Source organism: Camarhynchus parvulus, unplaced genomic scaffold (assembly GCF_901933205.1).
Source record: "Camarhynchus parvulus unplaced genomic scaffold, STF_HiC, whole genome shotgun sequence".
Classification (NCBI taxonomy): domain Eukaryota; kingdom Metazoa; phylum Chordata; class Aves; order Passeriformes; family Thraupidae; genus Camarhynchus; species Camarhynchus parvulus.
In genome coordinates this window covers 93,823-114,497 of record NW_022148490.1, presented here as the reverse complement: position 1 = coordinate 114,497, position 20,675 = coordinate 93,823, and the positions used below count along the sequence as shown (strand labels likewise).

The following is a 20,675-nucleotide window of genomic DNA, read 5'->3' as shown; positions in this document are numbered from 1 at the left end:
CCCTGGAGGGACTGGGGACACCAGGGACACCGGGGGGTTGGGGACATTGGGGACATCAGGGGTTAATGGGACACTGGGGACACTGGGGGAATTGGGGAGGTCAGGGACATCAGGGGGTTTGGGGACATTGGGGACATTTGGGGAGATCTGGGGCATTGGGGACACCGGGGACACTGGGGGGATTTGAGGTTAATGGGGGCTTGGGGACACTGGGGACATTGGGGACATCGGGGGTGTTGGGGATGTCGTGGGGTGGCCAGGGAGGGGCGGTGGCGCTGCTGTCCCCATGTCCCCTTCCCTGTGTCCGTGTGTCCCCCAATGCCCTGGCCTTGATGTCCCCCAGTGTCCCCAATCCATCCAATGTCCCCAGTCCCCCACAATGTCCCAAACCCCCGAATGTCCCCAGTGTCCCTGCTGTCTCCAGTGTCCCCAATGTCCCCAATCCCCCCCACAGTGTCCCCAAACTTCCCCAGCGTCCCACCCCCCCCAAATGTCCCTGCTGTCTCCAACGATGTCCCCAGGTGAACATCAGCCTGGAGGGCGTCATGAACAATGTCCCCAAATGTCCCAAACTTGCTCCATGTCCCCCGTGTCCCCAATGTCCCCAAACCCCCGCAATGTCCTCGATGTCTCCAGTGTCCCCAGTGTCCCAAATGTCCCCAAGGTCCCAAACCTCCCCAGTGTCCCCAATACCCTGTAATGTCCCAAACCCCTCCAATGTCCCAATCCCCCCCGATGTCCCAATCCCCCAATGTCCCAATCCCCACGATGTCCCCAATGTCCCCAACGATGTCCCCAGGTAAACAACGTCAGCCTGGAGGACGTCATGCACGAGGACGCGGTGGCGGCGCTCAAGAACACCTACGACGTGGTGTACCTGCGCGTGGCCAAGGCCACCGTGCCCGGCCTCGGGGACACCTACGGGCCACCCGACGTCACCGGCTGTGAGTGACACACGGGGGGGGGGTTGGGGACACTGGGGGGGTTGGGGACACTGGGGGGATTGGGGACATTGGGGACATTGCGGGGGTTGGGGGGATTGGGGACATTGGGGACACTGGGGACATTGGGGACACTAGGGACATTGAGGGGAATTGGGGACATTGGAGGCATTTGGGGACATTGGGGGCATTGGGAGGGTCAGGGCCATTGGGGACATTTGGGGACATCGGGGATGTTGGGGAGAGTTTGGAATAGTGGGGGATTACAGGGACATTGGGGACATTGGGAGGCTTTGGAGGGGTTACGGGGACATTGGGGATTTGGGGACCCTGGAGGAATTTGGGGACACTGGGGAGGGACATGGGTGCTGGAACCCCTCTGTCGTCGTGTCCCTGTCCTTGTCCTGTGTCCCAAAATGTCCCTTTGGTCCCTTTATCTCTGAATGTCCTGAATTCCCTCAGTGTCCCCTGATGTCCCCTGATGTCCCCTGATGTCCCCAATGTCCCCAGTGTCCCCAAGGTCCCCAACCTCCTCCACCCCCCTGGACTCGGACCTGCCCCTCCCAAGCCCCCCGTCCTTGGTGTCCCCAAATGTCCCCAAATGTCCCAAATGTTCTGGATTCCTCTGATCTCCCCCAATGTCCCCGATGTCCCCTGATGTCCCCAACTGTCCCCAGCCTACTCGGCGCACCTGGACTCGGAGCTGCCCCCCCAGAGCTTCCTGGGCCCCCCCCCCCCCCCCCCCCCCCCCCCCCCCCCCCCCCCCCCCCCCCCGCAGCCCCGCCCGCCGCCCCCCCCCCCCCCGGCCGTCCCCAAATTCCCCAGGGCTCTGGAACCCCCGGGGGCTGAGGGTCCCCAAGGGTCACTCAGGGTCACTCAGGGGTGCCCCAAGGAGCTGCTGCCCGACGACGACGTCCCCAGGTCTGTCCCCAAATGTCCCCAAGGTGTCATTGATGTCCCCAAGGGTCACTCAGGGTCCCCAGTGTGTCAAATGTCCCCAATGTCCCCAAGTGTCCCAAATCCCCCCAGTGTTCCTAATCTCCCCAATCCCCCCAATTCCCCCCAATGTCCCCAAACCCCCCCAGTCCCCCCAATGTCCCCAAATCCCTCCAACGTCCCTGGTGCCCCCAAATCTCATTTTTCCCCATTTTCCCCCATTTTTTCCCCCAACATCCCCAACGTCCCCAAACCCCCCAGTGTCCCCAAATGTCCCCACTGTCCCCAAATGTCCCCAATGTCCCCCAATGTCCCCAATGTCCCAAATGTCCCCAACCCCCCCAATCCCCACCAATGTCCCCCAATGTCCCCAATGTCCCCAATCCCCCAAATCCCCCCAATGTCCCCAATGTCCCAAATCCCCTCCAATGTCCCCAATGTCCCCAAACCCCCCAACGTCCCCAACGTCCCCAATCCCCCAAATCCCCTCCAATGTCCCCAACCCCCCAAATGTCCCCAACGTCCCCAACGTCCCCAGGGACCCGCGGCGCATCGTGATCCCGCGCGGCTCCACGGGGCTGGGGTTCAACATCGTGGGCGGCGAGGACGGCGAGGGGATCTTCATCTCCTTCATCCTCGCCGGGGGCCCGGCCGACCTCAGCGGGGAGCTGCGCAAGGGCGACCAGATCCTCTCGGTGGGTGGCCCTGGGGACACCGGGGACACCCCCGGTGGCACTTGGGGACATCACTGGAGGAGGTGGAATGGGGCGGTTTGGGCGTTTTTTGGGGTTTTTGTGGAGTTTTTTGGGTTTTTTGGTCGCCACCATCATCATCCTCAGCATGGGAAGGGGTCCCCAGGTGCCCTCATGGTGCTCAGATTGTCCCCAGGGTGTCACAACCCCTTGGTGGCACTTGGGGACACCAGCAGGGGAGGAGGAATGGGGCAGTTTGGACGTTTTTTGGGCGGTTTTTTGGGTTTTTTGGTCGCCACCATCATCATCCTCATCGTGGGAAGGGCTCCTCAGGTGACCTCAAGGTGCCCAGATTGTCCCCAGATTGTCCCCAGGGTGTCCCCAGCTGTCCCCAAATGTCCTTTTCCCCCATTTCCCCCCGATTTTCCCCAGTTTTCCCCAATTTTCCCCAGTTTTCCCCAATTTTCCCCAATTTTCCCCATTTTCCGCCCATTTCCCCGCACCGACCCCGTCCCCAAGTGCCACCCGCGCGTGTCCCCAGCTGTCCCCGCTGTCCCCGCAGGTGAACGGCGTCGATCTGCGCGGGGCCACCCACGAGCAGGCGGCGCTGGCGCTCAAGAACGCCGGGCAGTCGGTGACCATCGTGGCCCAGTACCGGCCCGAAGGTGACAGCCCTGTCCCCAGTGTCCCCAAATGTCTCCAAGGGTCACCAAGGGTCACCAACCTCCTGGGAATGTCCCCAAGGGTCACCAAACCCCATGGGAGTGTCCCCAAGTGTCCCCAAATGTCCCTGAGGGTCACCAAGTGTCCCCAAGGGTCACCAAGGGTGTCCCCAGTGCCCATCGTGGCCCAGTGCCGGCCCGAAGGTGACAGCCCTGTCCCAAATGTCCCCAAATGTCCCCAACCTCATGGGAGTGTCCCCAAGTGTCCCCAGAGTGTCCCCAGTGACCATCGTGGCCCAGTGCCGGCCTGAAGGTGACACCGATGTCCCCAAGGGTCACCAACCCCATGGGAGTGTCCCCAAGGGTCACCAACCCAATGGGAGTGTCCCCAAGGGTCACCAAACCCATGGGGGTGTCCCCAAATGTCCCCAAATGTCCCCAGAGTGTCCCCAGTGACCATCGTGGCCCAGTGCCAGCCCAAAGGTGACAGCCCTGTCCCCAGTGTCCCCAAGGGTCCCCAAGGGTCACCAACCCAATGGGAGTGTCCCCAAGGGTCCCCAAGGGTCCCCAAGGGTGTCCCCAGTGACCATCGTGGCCCAGTACCGGCCCGAAGGTGACACCGGTGTCCCCAATGTCCCCAGGGGTCACCAAGGATCCCCCAAATCCCCTCCTTTATCCCAAATATCCCAATGATCCCAAAATTCCCGATTTTCCCAAAACCCCCGAATTCACCCCAAAATTCCCCATATTTCAGAGTACGGGGCTTTGAGGCCAAGATCCCCCAAATATCCCCAAAATTCCCAAAATTCCCAAACCCCGAATCCCCCAATGATCCCAAAATTCCCGATTTTCCCAAAACCCCCAGAATTCACCCCAAACTCCCCCATATTTCAGAGTATGGGCGAGCAATCCCCAAATATCCCCAAAATTCCCCAAAAATTCCCAAATACCCCAAATATCCCAAATTCCCCAAACCCCCTGAATCCCTCCTTGGTCCTAACCACTGCAAAATTCCCGATTTTCCCAAAACCCCCGGAATTCACCCCAAAATCCCCATTGTGCAGAGTACGGGCGCTTCGAGGCCAAGATCCCCCAAATATCCCCAAAAATCCCAAAATTCCCCAAATTCCCCCAAATCCCCTCAATGTCCTGGATGCCCCAATGATCCCAACCATCCCAAAATTCCCAGTTTTCCCAAAATCCCAGAAATTCACCCCAAAATCCCCGTTTTGCAGAGTACGGGCGCTTCGAGGCCAAGATCCACGACCTGCGGGAGCAGCTCCTGAGCAGCAGCCTCGGCTCCGGCAGCGCCTCCCTGCGCAGCGACCCCAAACGCGGCTTCTACGTCCGGTGGGGACATCTGGGGACATTTGGGGATTTTTTGGGATTTTTTTGTGAATTTTTGGGATTTTTTGGGGGATTTTTTTGGATTTTTTTGGGGATTTTTTGCTAATTTTTTGCTTTTTTTTTTGCAATTTTTATGTGATTTTTTGGTGATATTTGGAGGTGTTTTTCAGATTTGGGAGGTTTGGGATCTTGGGGACATTTGGGGGATTTTTGGGTTTTTTGGGATTTTTTGTGAATTTTTGCGATTTTTGGGGGATTTTTTTTTGTAATTTTTATGTGATTTTTTTGGTGATTTTTGGAGCTGTTTTTCAGATTTGGGATCTTGGGGACATTTGGGGATTTTTTCAGGTTTTGGGGTTTTGGGAGGGATTTGGGATTTTTTGGGCTATTTGGGATCTCTCGGCTCTGGGCTCTCACTGGGCTGAACTGGTTTATACTGGGATGAACTGGGATGAACTGGGGGACACTGGGGGTGACCCAGGGGAGGTGACAAAGGTGACAAAGGTGGCCACGTCCCCCAGGGCCCTGTTTGACAACAACAAGACCAAGGACAATGGGGACAATAAGGGACACCAAGAGCTCTGGGATGAACTGGTTCATACTGGGATGAACTGGGCTGTACTGGTTTATACTGGGGTGAACTGGGATGGACTGGGGGTGACAAAGGTGACAATGGCACCGCAGGACCCAGTTTGACTACGACAAGGCCAAGGACAATGGGGACAATAAGGGACACCAGGAGCTCTGGGATGAACCAGGATGAACTGGAATTAACTGGTTTATACTGGGATGAACTGGGATGACCCCAGGTGACCCAGGGGAGGTGACAAAAGTGACAAAGGTGGCCACGTCCCCCAGGGCCCTGTTTGACTGTGACAAGACCAAGGACAATGGGGACAGTAAAGGACACCAGGAGCTCTGGGATGAACTGGGATGAACTGGGATGGACTGGGGGTGACCCAGGGGAGGTGACAAAGGTGACAAAGGTGACAAAGGTGACAAAGGTGGCCCTGTCCCCCAGGGCCCTGTTTGACTACGACAAGGCCAAGGACGTGAGCGGAGAATGGATGGAATGGGGACACTGCGAGCACTGGGCTGTACTGGTTCATACTGGGATGAACTGGGATGGACTGGGATGGACTGGGGGACACGGAGGGTGACCCAGGTGACCCAGGGGAGGTGACAAAGGTGACAAAGGTGACAAAGGTGGCCACGTCCCCCAGGGCCCTGTTTGACTGTGACAAGGCCAAGGATGGAATGGGGACACTGCGAGCCCTGGGCTGTACTGGTTCATACTGGGATGAACTGGGCTGTACTGGTTTATACGGGGATGGACTGGGGGACACTGAGGGTGACCCAGGTGACCTCGGGGAGATGACAAAGGTGGCCCTGTCCCCCAGGGCCCTGTTTGACTACGACAAGGCCAAGGACGTGAGCGGAGAATGGATGGAATGGGGACACTGCGAGCACTGGGCTGTACTGGTTCATACTGGGATGAACTGGGATGGACTGGGGGACACTGAGGGTGACCCAGGGGAGGTGACAAAGGTGGCCCTGTCCCCCAGGGCCCTGTTTGACTACGACAAGGCCAAGGACGTGGGGTTCCTGAGCCAGGCGCTGAGCTTCCGCTTCGGGGACGTCCTGCACGTCCTGGACGCCTCCGACGAGGAGTGGTGGCAGGCGCGGCTCGTGCTGCCCCCCCAGCAGCCCCCCGACATCGGCTTCGTGCCCAGCAAGCGCCGGTGAGACACTGCTTCATACTGGTTTGTACTGGGAGCCACTGGGAGTCACTGGGAGTGGATTTGGAGCGGTTCCAATGGGGTTCAGTGGCACTGGGAGGGCACTGGGAGGGACTGGGATGGAGTTGAGGAGCACTGGCAGTCACTGGTTTGTACTGGGAGGCACTGGTTTGCACTGGGAGTCACTGGGAGTGGATTTGGAGCGGTTCCAATGGGGTTCAGTGGGGTTCAATGGCACTGGGAGGGCACTGGGAGGGAGTTTAGGAGCACTGGGAGTCACTGGTTTGTACTGGGAGGCACTGGTTTGTACTGGGAGTCACTGGGAGTGAGTTCTGTTGTGTTACAATGGGTTCTAATGGCACTGGGAGTTACTGGGAGGGACTGGGATGGAGTTTAGGAGCACTGGCAGTCACTGGTTTGTACTGGGAGGCACTGGTTTGTACTGGGAGTCACTGGGAGTGGGTTTGGAGCGGTTCCAATGGGTTCAATGGCACTGGGAGGGCACTGGAAGGGACTGGGATGGAGTTTAGGAGCACTGGCAGTCACTGGTTTGTACTGGGAGGCACTGGTTTGTACTGGTTTATACTGGGAGTGAGTTCCAATGGGGTTCAATGGCACTGGGAGGGCACTGGGAGTTACTGGGAGCACTGGGAGGGGTGGCAGGCCTGGCTGGTGCTGCCCCCCCCAGCAAGCGCCGGTGAGACGCTGGTTCATACTGGTTTGTACTGGTTTGTACTGGGAGTCACTGGGTTGTACTGGGAGTCACTGGTTTGTACTGGGAGTCACTGGGAGTGAGTTCTGTTGTGTTACAATGGGTTCTAATGGCACTGGGAGTTACTGGGAGGGACTGGGATGGAGTTTAGGAGCACTGGCAGTCACTGGTTTGTACTGGGAGTCACTGGTTTGTACTGGTTTATATTGGGAGCGAGTTTGGGGGCACTGGGAGCCAACGTCAGAGAGTTCCAATGGGGTTTAATGGCACTGGGAGGGACTGGGAGTTACTGGGAGGGAGTTTAGGGACACTGGGAGGTGACTGGGACTCACTGGAATAGCCCTGGAGCCACTGGTTTGTACTGGTTTATACTGGTTTATACTGGGAGTGGATTTGGAGCGGTTCCAATGGGGTTCAATGGCACTGGGAGTTACTGGTTTGGACTGGGAGCCAACACTGGGGTGTTCCAACGGGGTTCAGCGGCACTAGAAGGGCGCTGGTTTATACTGGTTTATACTGGTTTGGACTGGTTTGGACTGGTTTGGACTGGGAGGGCACTGGAGCCTTACTGGTTTAACTGGGATTAACTGGGAGCCACTGGGAAGGAACTGGAGCCTTACTGGTGGCTGCTGGGAGGGGACTGGTCTGAACTGGTGCAAACTGGTGCGAACTGGTGTGAACCAGTCCGTACTGGCGCAAACTGGTCCGTACTGGTGCAAACTGGTCCTTACTGGTGCAAACTGGTCCGTACTGGTGCAAACTGGTCCTTACTGGTCCAAACTGGTCCGTACTGGTCCAAACTGGTCCGTACTGGTGCAAACTGGTCCGTACTGGTGCAAACTGGTCCGTACTGGTGCAAACTGGTCCTTACTGGTGCAAACTGGTCCGTACTGGTTGCAGGGTGGAGCGCCGGGAGTGGACGCGGCTCAAGGCCAAAGATCGGGGGCCGGGGGCTCAAGGTGGGGCCTGAAAATCCCCAAATTCCCCCCAAAAATTCCTCTAAAATTCCCCCTAAAAATCCCCAAAATTCCCCCCCAAAATCCCCAAAATTTCCCCTAAAAAATCCCCAAAATTCCCCCCCAAAATCCCCAAAATTTCCCCTAAAAATCCCAAAAATCACCCCCAAAAGTTTGCAAAATTCCCCCCAAAATCCCCAAGATTTCCCCTAAAAATCCCCCCAAAAATTCCCAAAATTCCCCCGAAAATCCCCCAGATTCACCAAAAAACGCCAAAAAATACTCCCAAAAATCCCAAAAAATCTCCCAAACCCCCCAAAAATTCCCCCTAAAATCTCCTCCAAAATCCAAAAAAATCCCCAAAAAATCCCCCAAATCTCCTCCAAAATACCCCAAAAATTCTGAAAAATCCCCAAAATCACCCCAAAATCCCTGAAAATCCCAGAAAACAAAAAAAATCCCCCAAAAACCTTGAAAATCCCCCCAAATCCACCCAAAATCCTCCCAAAATTCATCCAAAATTGCCCCCCAAAAGTCCCAAAACCCTCTCAAAAATCCTCCCCAAAAAAACCCAAAAAACCCCCCAAAAAATCCCCTCAAAATCCCCTAAATCCCCCAAAAAAAAACCAAAAAAGAAAGTAAAATCTCTCAAAAATCCTAGAAATCCCCAAAAGACCCCCAAAAATCCCCCAAAACCCCGAATGTCCCGCAGGCCGCGAGGACACCGTGCTGAGCTACGAGACGGTGACGCAGATGGAAGGTGAATTTTGGGCTGAAAACCCCGAATTTTGGGATCTCCCCTCCTTGGGGGGGGGGGGGGGCTCGGGACCCCTGAAATTTTCCGGAATTTCGGCAATTTTGGGCAATTTTGGGGGGTTTTTTTTTGCCCTCCCCAGTTCACTACGCGCGGCCGATCATCATCCTGGGCCCCACCAAGGATCGCGTCAACGACGACCTCCTGAGCGAGTTCCCCGAGAAATTCGGGTCCTGCGTGCCCCGTGAGTCACCTGGGCGCACCTGGGGGCACCTGGGGGCATCAGGAACACACCTGGGCCCACCTGGGCGCACCTGGGGGCACCTGGGGGCATCAGGAACACACCTGGGCGCACCTGGGGGCACCTGGGGGCATCAGGAACACACCTGGGCACATCTGGGGGCACCTGAGATAGACCTGAGATACACCTGGGCACACCTGAGATAACCTGGGCACACCTGGGATATACCTGGGCACACCTGGGGGCACCTGAGATACACCTGGGCACACCTGGGATACACTTGGGGCATCAGGAACACACCTGGGATACACCTGGGCACAGCTGGGCACACCTGGGGGCACCCAAAGCACACCTGGGGGCACCTGAGATAGACCTGAGATACACCTGGGGGCACCTGGGATACACCTGGGGCACACCTGGGCACACCTGGGGGCACACACAGGGAGCTCCTGTCAGTTCCCGAGAAATTCGGGTCCTGAGTGCCCCGGGAGTCACCTGGGAGCACCTGGGCATGCCTGGGCACATCTGGGATACACCTGAGAACACCTGAGATACACCTGGGCACACGCGGGGGCATCAGGAACACACCTGGACACACACGGGCCCCACTTACCCCCCATTTCAGGGGTGTCACCTGTCCCAGGTGTGTCTCACCTGTCTCAGGTGTGCTTTACCTGTCCCACCCGCAGACACGACGCGGCCCAAGCGCGAGTACGAGGTCGACGGGCGCGATTATCACTTCGTGGCCTCGCGGGAGCGGATGGAGAAGGACATCCAGGGGCACAAGTTCATCGAGGCGGGGCAGTACAACAGCCACCTGTACGGGACCAGCGTGCAGTCCGTGCGGGAGGTGGCTGAACAGGTGAGCACACCTGGGCACACCTGGGGAGTGTGGGAACACACCTGGGATACACCTGGGCACACCTGGGATACACCTGGGTACAGCTGGGTACACCTGGGTACAGCTGGGTACACCTGGGCACACCTGGGATACAGCTGGGTACAGCTGGGTACAGCTGGGCACACCTGGGATACACCTGGGTACAGCTGGGTACAGCTGGGTACACCTGGGCACACCTGGGATACACCTGGGTACAGCTGGGTACAGCTGGGTACACCTGGGCACACCTGGGATACACCTGGGTACAGCTGGGTACACCTGGGTACAGCTGGGCACACCTGGGTACACCTGGGCACACCTGGGCACACCTGGGATACACCTGGGCACACCTGGGATACAGCTGGGTACAGCTGGGTACAGCTGGGTACAGCTGGGCACACCTGGGCACACCTGGGATACACCTGGGCACACCTGGGATACACCTGGGTACAGCTGGGCACACCTGGGCACACCTGGGCTACACCTGGGTACACCTGGGTACAGCTGGGTACAGCTGGGTACACCTGGGTACAGCTGGGCACACCTGGGCACACCTGGGGCGGGGCAGTACAACAGTCACCTGTATGGAATGAGTGTCCAATCCGTGAGAGGGGTGACTGAACAGGCGAGATACACACCTGGGTACACCTGGGGGAGTGTGGGGATACACCTGGGCACACCTGTGCTCACCTGCAGGGCAAGCGCTGCATCCTGGGAGTGTCTGGGGACACCTGGGGGTGGTCTGGGCTTACCTGTGACACTCCTGTGACACACCTGTGTCACACCTGAGCTCACCTGGTCACACCTGTGTCACCTGCAGGGCAAGCACTGCATCCTGGACGTGTCGGCCAACGCCGTGCGGCGGCTCCAGGCGGCGCAGCTGCACCCGATCGCCATCTTCATCCGGCCCAAATCGCTGCAGAACGTGCTGTGAGTCACCTGGGCACACCTGGGCACACACCTGGGCACACCTGGGCAGTGATTTGGGGGGATCTGGGGAGGTTTTGGGGCTCCCATCGCCATCTTCATCCGGCCCAAATCGCTGCAGAACGTGCTGTGAGTCACCTGGGCACACCTGGGCACACCTGTGCAGCCATTCTGGGTGGAATTTCAGGACTTTAAGGGGCGTGGCTTGGGCACAGAAAGGGGGAAACTGAGGCAGGAGGGGGCGTGGCCATCTATGATGAGAGCGAGGCTGATTTGCATAATGGGTGGGGCTTTCCAATTTACAGGTGAGAGGTGGGTGTGGTTTTGTGAATGGGCATGGCCTCTTAAGAATAAAGCTGTACTGTGGGTGGGGCTTATGAGGGCTATGGGCGTGGCCTGGCAATTTCGAGGTGTGTCCAGGTGTGGTGGGCGTGTCTGTGGTGGTTGTGGGTGTGGCCATGCGAGGTGGGCGTGGCAGTGGTTGGTTGTGGGCATGACCAGGTGAGGTGGGTGGATCTGTGAGTATTGTGGGCGTGGCCAGGTGCGGTGGGCGTGTCTGTGGGGATTGTGGGCGTGGCCACGTGTGGTGGGTGTGTCGCTGGGGATTGGGGGCGTGGCCATGTGAGGTGGGCGTGCCCCGACCTGGCCCCGCCCCCCCTCAGGGAGATCTCCAAGAGCGTGAGCGAGGAGCAGGCGCGGAAAGCGTTCGACAGAGCCACCAAACTGGAGCAGGAGTTCACCGAGTGCTTCTCAGGTGAGCCACACCTGGGCACAGCTGGGATCCCCCTCAAAGACCCCTCCCCAAAATTCACCAAACCCTCCCCAAAATCCCCCCAAATCCCCTTTTCTTTTACCTGCAAGGGTCCCTGTTCACTCAAAATCTCCCCAAAATCTCTTTTATTTCCACCTCTAAAAATCCCTACCCACCCCAAACCTCCCAAAAATCCCCAAAAATCCCCTAAAATCCCATTTTATTCACCTGTGAAGTTTTCTACCACCCCAACCCCCCAAACCTCCCCAAAATCCCCTAAAATCCCCTTTTGATTCATCCCTAAAGATCCCTACCCACCCCAAAACCCCCCAAAATCCACTATTTTTAATCTTCCAAAGATCTCTGCCCACCCCAAACCTCCCAAAAATTCCCCAAATTCCCCGAAAATCCGCTTTATTTTTTCACCTGCAAGGATTTCTACCTGCCCCAAACTCCTCCAACCCCCCCCAAAAATCCCCTTTCCTTTAAAGGTCTCTACCCCCAAACCCCCAAAAATCTCCATTTTTACCCTCCAAATATCCCTACTCACCCGAAACACCTCCCAAAAATTCCCCAAATTCCCCGAAAATCCGCTTTATTTTTTCACCTGCAAGGATTTCTACCTGCCCCAAACTCCTCCAAACCCCCCCAAAAATCCCCTTTTTTTGACCCTCCAAAGATCCCCTTTTTTATTCATCCCTAAAGGTCTCTACTCACCCCAAACCCCCCCAAAACTCCCCTAAAATCCCGATATTTTTACCCTCCAAAGATCCCTACCCACCCCAAACCCTCCCAAACCCCCCCAAAATCCCCTAAAATCCCGATTTTTTTTCCCTCTCCCCCAGCCATGGTGGAAGGCGACAGCTTCGAGGAGATTTACCACAAAGTCAAACGAGTCATCGAGGACCTCTCAGGACCTTTCATCTGGGTCCCCGCCCGCGAGCGGCTTTAGGGCCTGGGGGGGGGGAACCCCCCTCAAAAAAACAAAACCACCCCCAAAATCCACAGGAAACCCCCCCCAAAAAAAACAAAACCAAAACCCCGCCAGGACCTGCTGGGAATTCCCAAAGCCTTGGGGGAGGGGTTCTTTGTATTTTAAATTTTTTGGTTTTTTTGGGGGGATCCTCTCTCCGGTGGTTTTTGGGGGGGGGGGGAAAACGTCCCCACCCCCCCCCCCGCACCCCACCCAAATTTGGACTCTTTTTTTTGTACATATTTAAGCTCTATATTTGTAACGCCCCGGGGGGGCCCCCCGAATCGGCCCCTCCCGGCCCCCGAAAATTGGGGAGGGGGGAGGGGTTGGGGGAGGGGTTTGGGGTTCCCTCGGGCCCCTCCCCCCCCCTCCCCCTCCCTCGGCGTGGGAAAAAAAGGAGGGGGGAGGGGGGAGATGAGAATATTTTGCATAGAAATTATGGAATTGTGGGAATAAAGCGATGGAGACGCCGGAGGTTTGGGATTGGGGGGGGATGGGAGGGGAATTTGGGGGTGGGGGAGCCCCTCGGAGGGAAAATTTTGGGGGATTTTTTAGGGAATTTTTGGGATTGGGAGAGGTTGTTGTGGGGTTAAATGGGGAGGTTGGGGGCTCAGGGGGATTTGGGGGGGCCCGGGTGGGATTTGAGGGGTCCTGGAGGGGTCACGGACGTCGGGGAACCCCCCGGAGTTGGAATCTGGGGAGATTTTGGGGGTTTTGGGGTCGGAAGGACGCGTGGGAACGGTCACGGGAGCGGCAGCCAATCAGAAGCGAGAGCGCTCCATGGGGGCGTGGCCAAGGTGGTTTGTGAATGGCGTGTGGAATTTATGAATGGCGGGCAGGGTTTATGAACAGAAGGCGGGATTTATGAATGGAGGGCAGAGTTTATGAATGGAGGGCGGGATTTATGAACGGAAGGTGGGATTTATGAATGGAGGGTGGGGTGGAGGGCAGGGTTTATGAATGGAGGGCGGAGTTTTCCCACCCCATCACCACCTCAGCACCCTCCCACCCTAATTACCGCTAATTACCGGCTGTAATTAATTCATTAACGAGCAAAAAAAGGGGGGGGAGACCCCCCTGGGATGGGGGGACCCCAAATTTATTGGGGGGAAGGGGAAGGGCGCTCTGGCCACGCCCATTTCCCATCATGGGGGGGGGCAGCCCCTCCCCCACCTTGGTCCGAGGGGTTTTTTGGGGGGTCCCGGGGGGAAATTTTGGGGTCCCCGAAGATTTGGAGAATCCTGGGAAGATTTTTGGGGGGTCCCATAAAAATTTGGGATCATCCCAGGGGAGATTTTGAGGGTCCCAGAGCATGGAAACCTCCCCAAAATCCTTTTTATCAAAAAAAAAAATCTTAATTTTGGGGGGATTAGGGGTTCCCCGAATGATTTTGGGGTCCCAAGTGAATTTTTGGGGTCCCAGGTGAATTTTGAGGGGGTCCCATCAAATCTTGCTGTGATTCCAGGTGAGATTTTGGGATTCCCAGAGCATAAAACCCCAAAATCCCCTTTTTAAACCCCTAAAAAATCGCAATTTTGAGGGGATTTTTGGGGCGATTTTGGGGTTTTTTGGGGTGCTGGGGATTTTGGGGTCACTCCTTTTTGGGGTGGGGGTCCCTGGAGCCCCCCAAAAGCAGCACCTGGGCCAGCAGGACCCCGTTGCAGGTGGCCGAGGCCGCGAAGGTCGAGGCTAAAAGGAGATCCCCGGTTTCCTGCAGGGGAAATTTGGGGGATTTTGGGAAAAATTGGGGAAATTTGGGGCATTGGATGAAACTTTGGGAGGTCCTGGAGAGGGATTTGGGGGATTTGAGGAGGAATTTGGGATTTTTAGAAGGATTTTAGGGGGAATTCCAGGATTTTAGGGTGGAATTTGGGGGATTTTGGGGGAAATTTGGGGGATTTTGGGGTCCCAAAGGAATTTTTGGGGTTTTAGGGGAAATTTGGGGGGTTTTAATTGGAGTTTAGGAGGAATCTGGGGGGATTTGAAGGGGGATTTCAAAGATTTTGATTTTTAGGGGGTTCTGAGAGAAATTTTGGGGGAAATTTGGGGGATTTTGGGGGGGTTTAGGATCCAGGATTTTTTTGGGGGAGGATTTTTGGGATTTTGGGGTTTTTTTTTGGGGAGGGGTCTCATTGTGAGAGGGAAGAATTTGGGGGGTCCTGAGTGAATTTGGGTAAAAATTTGGGAGTTTAGGAGGATTTTGGGAGTTTTTTTGGGGGTCTGGATGGGTTTAGAGATGCAGGGTTTTTTTGGGGAGGATTTTTGGGATTTGGGGTTTTTTGGGGAGGCGTCTCACTGTGAGGGAGGTGAATTTGGGGGGTCCTGAGTGAATCTGGGGTGAATTTGAGTAAGAATTTGGGAGTTTTTTGGGTTCTGGATGGGTTTGGAGATCCAGGATTTTTTTGGGGAGGATTTTTGGGATTTTGGGGTTTTTTGGGGAGGGGTCTCACCGTGAGGGAGGTGAAGATTCGGGCCAGGGCCCCCCCAAACAGGAGCCCCGTGGAGACCCCCGAGAGCTGCCCCGTGTGGCCCTGCCGGGCGTTGGTGACGATCTGGATCAGCTGGGGGGGGAAATTTTGGGGGATTTTTGGGGTTTCCCAAAAATTTGGGAGCCCCAAAATCTTCCCTGATCCATCAGGGAGGTCGAAAATTCCAGAGAATGGGGAAAAAAACCCACAAATTGACCCAAAATAATCCTGAAATTCCAGGGGAATTTAGTGAGGTTTGGTACCAAAAAAAAATCCCAAAATCTCCCCAAACCCACCCAGGATCCCCCAAATTTCTCCCAAACTTCTCCAGGACACCCCAAAATCTCCCAGGAGCTCCCAAATTTTCCCCAAATCCTCCCAAATTTCCTTTAACCCCTCCAAGCTCCCCCAAAACTTCTTTGGGACCCCCGAGAATTCCCCCAAAATCCAAAATCCCCCTCAAAATCCTCCCCAAATCCCTCCAGGACCCTCCAAATTCCCCCAAATCCTCCCCAAAATCCTTTTCAATCTCCCCAAAGCCCTCCAGAAACCCCAAATCCCCCCAAAAAACTTCCCCAAAATCCCCCAAATCCTCCCCAAACCCCTCCAGGACCCCCCCAAAATCCTCCCCAAACCACCCCAAAATTCCCCCCAAAATCCTTTTCAAGGTCCCCAAAACCCCTCCAGGACCCCCCAAAATCCCCGCAAAACCCTTCCAGGATCCCCCAAATCCCCCCAGAATGCTCCAAAATCTCCCCAAAATTCCTTTCAGCCTCCCCAAACCCCTCCAGGACCCCCAAAATCCCCGCAAAACCCTTCCAGGATCCCCCAAATCCCCCCAAAATGCTCCAAAATCTCCCCAAAATCCTTTTCAAGGTCCCCAAAACCCCTCCAGGACCCCCCCAAAATCCCCAAAATTCCTCCTCAAACCCCTCCAGGAGCCCCCCCAAAATCCCCAAAATTCCTCCCCAAACCCCTCCAGGAGCCCCCCAAAATCCCCAAAAATTCCTCCTCAAACCCCTCCAGGAGCCCCCAAAATCCCCAAAATTCCTCCCCAAACCCCTCCAGGAGCCCCCAAACCCTCCCCAAAATCCCCAAAATCCCCAAACCCCCTCACCCTGCTGAGGATGATGATGGGCAGGTTCAGGGCCTGCAGGGCAGTGACGAAGCTCAGCGGGGTCACAGGAGACACCAAAATCCCCACAAACGCCCCAAAAACGGCCACAAGCGCCAGCCCTGGGGGGGAGGGGACACAAAGGGGGTCAGAAGTCCTAAAAGAACCCCAAAAAAATCCCAAAAAAATCCCCAAAATTCCCCCCAAAACGCGGCACAAACCTCGGCCCGTGCGGCCCCCGCAGTGCAGGATGAGGAAGAGGAGGGTGAGGGTCTGCAGCAGGAGGAAGAGCGACTCCCCCCAGGCGCTGTTGGGATTTTGGGGGGGTCAGGGAGGGGTCGGGACCCCCCAAAAATGGGGGTGGGAGATCCCAAACCCCCTCAGGAGGGCGAAAACCCCGTGAGAACCGAAGGGAAAACGGCTCAAAATGCACCCGAAACGCCCCAAAAACTTCCCCAAATTCCCCCAAAACTTCCTCAAATCCCCTCCAAAATTTCCTCAAATCCCCCCAAAACTGCCTAAAATTCCCCCAAAATTCCCAAATCCCCTCCAAACTTCCTCAAATCCCCCCCAAAACTTCATCAAATCCCCCCCAAAATTCCCAAATCCCCCCAAAATTTCCTAAATTCCCCTCCAGATCCCCCTAAACTACCCCAAATCTCCCCACAATCCCCAAAATTGACCCCAAATCCCCAAAATTCCCTCAAATCCCCCCAAAAATTCCCCCCCAAACCCTACATGGAACCCCCACTAAATCCCTCCCAAAGTTCCCTAAAGTTTCCAAAATCCTCCCAGATCCCAAAAAGCGCCCCAAATCCATAAAATCCTGCCCAAAATCCCCCACCCCCCCCCCAAAATCCCCTAAAACCCCTTCAAATCCACCCCAAATCCACCCCCTCAAACCCCCAAAAAATCCCAAACCCCCCTCAAATTCCCCAAATCCACCCCCAACCCCCCCCCCCAAAATCCACCCCAAACCCCCCAATCCCTCTCAAACTTCCCAAATCCATCCCAAATCCCTCCCAAAATCCCTAAATCCCCCAAAAAATCCCCCCCACCCCCTCCTCAAATCCCCCAAATCCACCCAAACCCCCTAACCCCAAAACCCACCCCAAACCCCCAACCTCTCAAATCCCAAACCACCCAAATCCCTCCCAAAATCACCCACCCCCAAACCCCCTCAAATCCCCCCAAAATCCCAACCCTAAAATCCCCAAATCCACCCCCCACCCCCCAAACTCCCCCCAAATCCCCAAATCCCCCAACACCCCCAAAATCCCCCCCAAAATCCCCCAAACTCCACCCCAAATCCCCCCAAACCACCCAAAATCCAAATCCCAAACCCCCGCGCACCACGCCCAAAGCGCCCCGTGCAAACTTCCCAAACCCCACCCCAAAATATATGGAAAACAACCCCCCCCAACCCAAAAAACCCCACCTAAAAGCCCCACAACCCCCAAAATCCCAACCCAAAAACAACCCCCACAAACAAAAGCCGCCAACCACGGAAGGCCGCCCCAATTCGCAGCGGGATTCACTGGAGGGGAAATGGGGTCAAAAAAATCCCAAAAAACCCCAAAAATCCCGCCCAAAATAGCCCAAAACAGCCCTAAAATACCCCCAAAATGCATAAAAATACACCAAAATATCCCAAATCTACCCCAAAATACCCCCAGGGACCCCCAAACCTTCAGCAGCTGCGGGACCTTCACTGAGAGGGGAAATGGGGTTAAATCCCAAAACCCCAAAAATTAAAACACAAAAACACCCCAAAAAAAATACCCCCAAAATCAGCGGGACCTTCACTGAAAATGGGGTAAAAACAAACCCCAAAAATAAAAAGCCCCCAAAATACCCCCAAAATGCATAAAAATACATCAAAATATCCCAAATCTACCCCAAAATACCCCCAGGGACCCCCAAACCTTCAGCAGCTGCGGGACCTTCACTGAAGGGAAATGGGGTTAAATCCCAAAAAATCCCAAAAAAAACAAAAAACCCCCAAAAAACCCCCCCAAAATACCCCCAGGGACCCCCAAACCTTCAGCAGCTGTGGGACCTTCACTGGCGGGGGGAAATGGGGTAAAACCCAAAAACAAAAAACCCGCCCAAAAATCGCCCTAAAACACCCCCAGGGACCCCCAAACCTTCAGCAGCTGCGGGACCTTCACTGGCGGGGGGAAAATGGGGTAAAAACACAAAAAAATCCCCAAAAAATCCCCCCAAAAATCCCAAAACAGCCCTAAAATCCCCTCAGATCCCCCCAAAATCTCACCCAGGATGGATCCCGCCACGATCCCGTAGCCCAGAACTTTGCTCAGGAGGATTTTTAGGCACGGAACTGCGGAGAAAGGGATAAAGGTGAGGTCAAATGACTCCAAAATTCCCCAAAATTCCTCAAAATCCCTTCAAAAATCCTCAAAATCCCTCAAAATTTGGATTTCCCCCACCCAAAACAAAGATGGCGGCAGGATTGCCTCAGAGCCAAAACAAAGATGGCGGCGCCCCTCACAACTCCCGCCCGTAGCCAAAATGGCGGCCGCCCCCACAGCCCTTAAAGGAGCCCCAAAATCCCCCTCAAAACCGCCCGAAAAGGCCCGAAAAGGCCCAAAATCCCCTCAGAATTCCTTAAAATCGCCTCAAAATTTGGATATCCCACACCCAAAACAAAGATGGCGGCGGCATCGCCTCACAACCAAAACAAAAATGGCGGCGCTATTTTCCCGCGCCCGAAACCAAGATGGCGGCGCCCCTCATAACTCCCGCCCGTAACCAAAATGGCGGCCGCCCCCACAGCCGTTAAAGGAGCCCCAAAATCCCCCTCAAAACCGCCCGGAAAGCCCCAAAAAGCCCCAAAACCGCTCCCCGCCGCCCCTCCGGCACCGTCGAGGAGCTGGAAGCGGAGGAAGAATCGGTCGAAGCAGTGCTCGGGCAGCAGGAACGGGACGAGCCAAGGCCGGAGCGGCTCCATGGCGGCTCCCGCGCTGAGGGGAAATCGGCGGGAAACGCCCCGCGGGGGTCGTGATTGGCTGAGACGCCAGAAAATCCCGCCCTTCTAAACCCGCCCCGTAATCCTATTGGTTAGGCTAGAGACGTTCCCTGCCAATCAAAATCTGCACCACCCTTCGATTGGTTAACGGTTTATTGCGCAACCCGATTGGCTGTGTGGGCGTAAAGCTCCGCCCCCCGCTGGTGCGGCAAGCTGTGATTGGCCAGCTTTTTATTAATACGATTAAAGTTTTAAATCCCCCCGAATCCCACAGAAATCCCCCAAATTTTGTGTCCGGAGCGCTCTGAACCGCTAAAAACCCCTCCCAAATCCTCTCTTAAAAGCCTCAGATGTAGGTGACGAACACAAATTAGCGGAGTAAATTGAGTATTTTGACTTTGGGGGATTCCAGAAGGGTCCAGGCCCTGAGTTTGAGGGACTTTGAGAGATTTGAGGGGGTCCAGGACCAGATTTCAGGGATTCAGGGGCGTCACTGACTCACGTTAGACGGAGATTTTGGGGTCTCAGAGGGATTCTGGGGCGCTCAACCCGTCCAGAACTAAATTTTTGGGGTCCAACCCCCAAATTTTTGAGCCTCCGGAACATCCAAAATGAACCTTTCCCCGGTTTTTTCCTTCGCGCATGCGCGGTGAGGACCCAGACACCGCCATATATGGCAGAACGTCCGTACTTTCTTCTCCCTATTGCGCATGCGCTGCACACACACGGGCGCCGCCATCTTTACCGGCGCTTCCGTACGCCTCCGTTCTTTTTGCGCATGCGCAATACACCCATGGACGCCGCCATGCGTGCCGGCGCCGCCGTACGCATTCGCCAGGCCGCACCCGGAAGCGCTGAACGGGCCCGGACCGGAGCCGGGACCCTCCGGGATCCGCCCCCCGGTAACCCCGGCCTGGAGCCGGGACCCCCCTCAGAACCCCCCGGTAATCCCGGACCGGAGCCGGGATCCCCTCCCTGGATCCTCCCGGTAATCCCGGACCAGGCCCGGGACACCCTCCCGGTAACACCGGGACCCCCCCAGGACCCCCCCCGGTAACCGAGGATTCCCTCCCGGACCCCCCGTTATCCTCCCGGTATTCCCGAAATTTTCCTGGGATTTAACCCCAAAATTCCCGGGATTTTACGCCCCTTCAGACCCCCCCGTTATCCTCCCGGTATTCCCGGGATTCTGCCGGGATTTAAGTCCCGTTATCCCCGCAAAATTCCCGGAATTTCCTCGGGATTTCCAGCCCCAAAATCCGCGGGAATTTCTCTCCTTCTTCCCCCCGGGATTGCCCCAAAATTCCCGGAATTTTCTCGGGATTTAATCCCAAAATTTTCCCAATATTTCTCCAAAATTCACGGATTTTTCCTGCGATTTAACTCCAATTATCCCCCCAAAATTCCCAGAATTTTTCTGGGATTTAACCCCAATGATTTTCCAAAATTCCCAGAATTTTTCTGGGATTTAACTCCCGTTATCCCCCCAAAGTTCCTCCACAATTCCCAAAAATTCACGGAATTTTTCTGGGATTTAACCCCAAGATTCCCCCAAAATTCCTCCAAAATTCCCGGAATTTTCTCGGGATTTAA

At 55.8% G+C, this 20,675-nt stretch overlaps 2 protein-coding genes across 2 annotated transcripts in view; one reads left to right on the top strand and one right to left on the bottom strand.

Annotated features, from left to right (window-relative positions):
* DLG4 (discs large MAGUK scaffold protein 4) overlaps window positions 1-12,525 on the top strand; it is a 28,240-nt gene extending 15,715 nt beyond the window's left edge. Inside the window, exons 8-21 of the mRNA XM_030970567.1 lie at window positions 800-944; window positions 1,619-1,673; window positions 1,812-1,862; window positions 2,416-2,572; window positions 3,132-3,234; window positions 4,467-4,581; window positions 6,144-6,320; window positions 7,930-7,988; window positions 8,698-8,745; window positions 8,882-8,983; window positions 9,670-9,842; window positions 10,681-10,790; window positions 11,450-11,541; window positions 12,384-12,525. Coding sequence (XP_030826427.1) covers window positions 800-944; window positions 1,619-1,673; window positions 1,812-1,862; window positions 2,416-2,572; window positions 3,132-3,234; window positions 4,467-4,581; window positions 6,144-6,320; window positions 7,930-7,988; window positions 8,698-8,745; window positions 8,882-8,983; window positions 9,670-9,842; window positions 10,681-10,790; window positions 11,450-11,541; window positions 12,384-12,490 — 1,494 coding nt within the window. The 3' untranslated portion in view covers window positions 12,491-12,525. The remainder of the gene's footprint in view (window positions 1-799; window positions 945-1,618; window positions 1,674-1,811; window positions 1,863-2,415; window positions 2,573-3,131; window positions 3,235-4,466; window positions 4,582-6,143; window positions 6,321-7,929; window positions 7,989-8,697; window positions 8,746-8,881; window positions 8,984-9,669; window positions 9,843-10,680; window positions 10,791-11,449; window positions 11,542-12,383) is intronic.
* Window positions 12,526-13,188: 663 nt separating this feature from the next.
* MPDU1 (mannose-P-dolichol utilization defect 1) lies at window positions 13,189-19,118 on the bottom strand. Its single transcript, XM_030970566.1, has 7 exons — window positions 18,977-19,118; window positions 18,369-18,434; window positions 18,223-18,263; window positions 16,315-16,408; window positions 16,097-16,215; window positions 14,962-15,072; window positions 13,189-14,222 (listed from the first exon to the last, which is right to left on the bottom strand). The coding sequence occupies exons 1-7, from the start codon at window positions 19,062-19,064 to the stop codon at window positions 14,103-14,105; spliced, it is 639 nt and encodes a 212-aa protein (XP_030826426.1). The 5' UTR covers window positions 19,065-19,118; the 3' UTR covers window positions 13,189-14,102.
* Window positions 19,119-20,675: the final 1,557 nt, after the last annotated feature.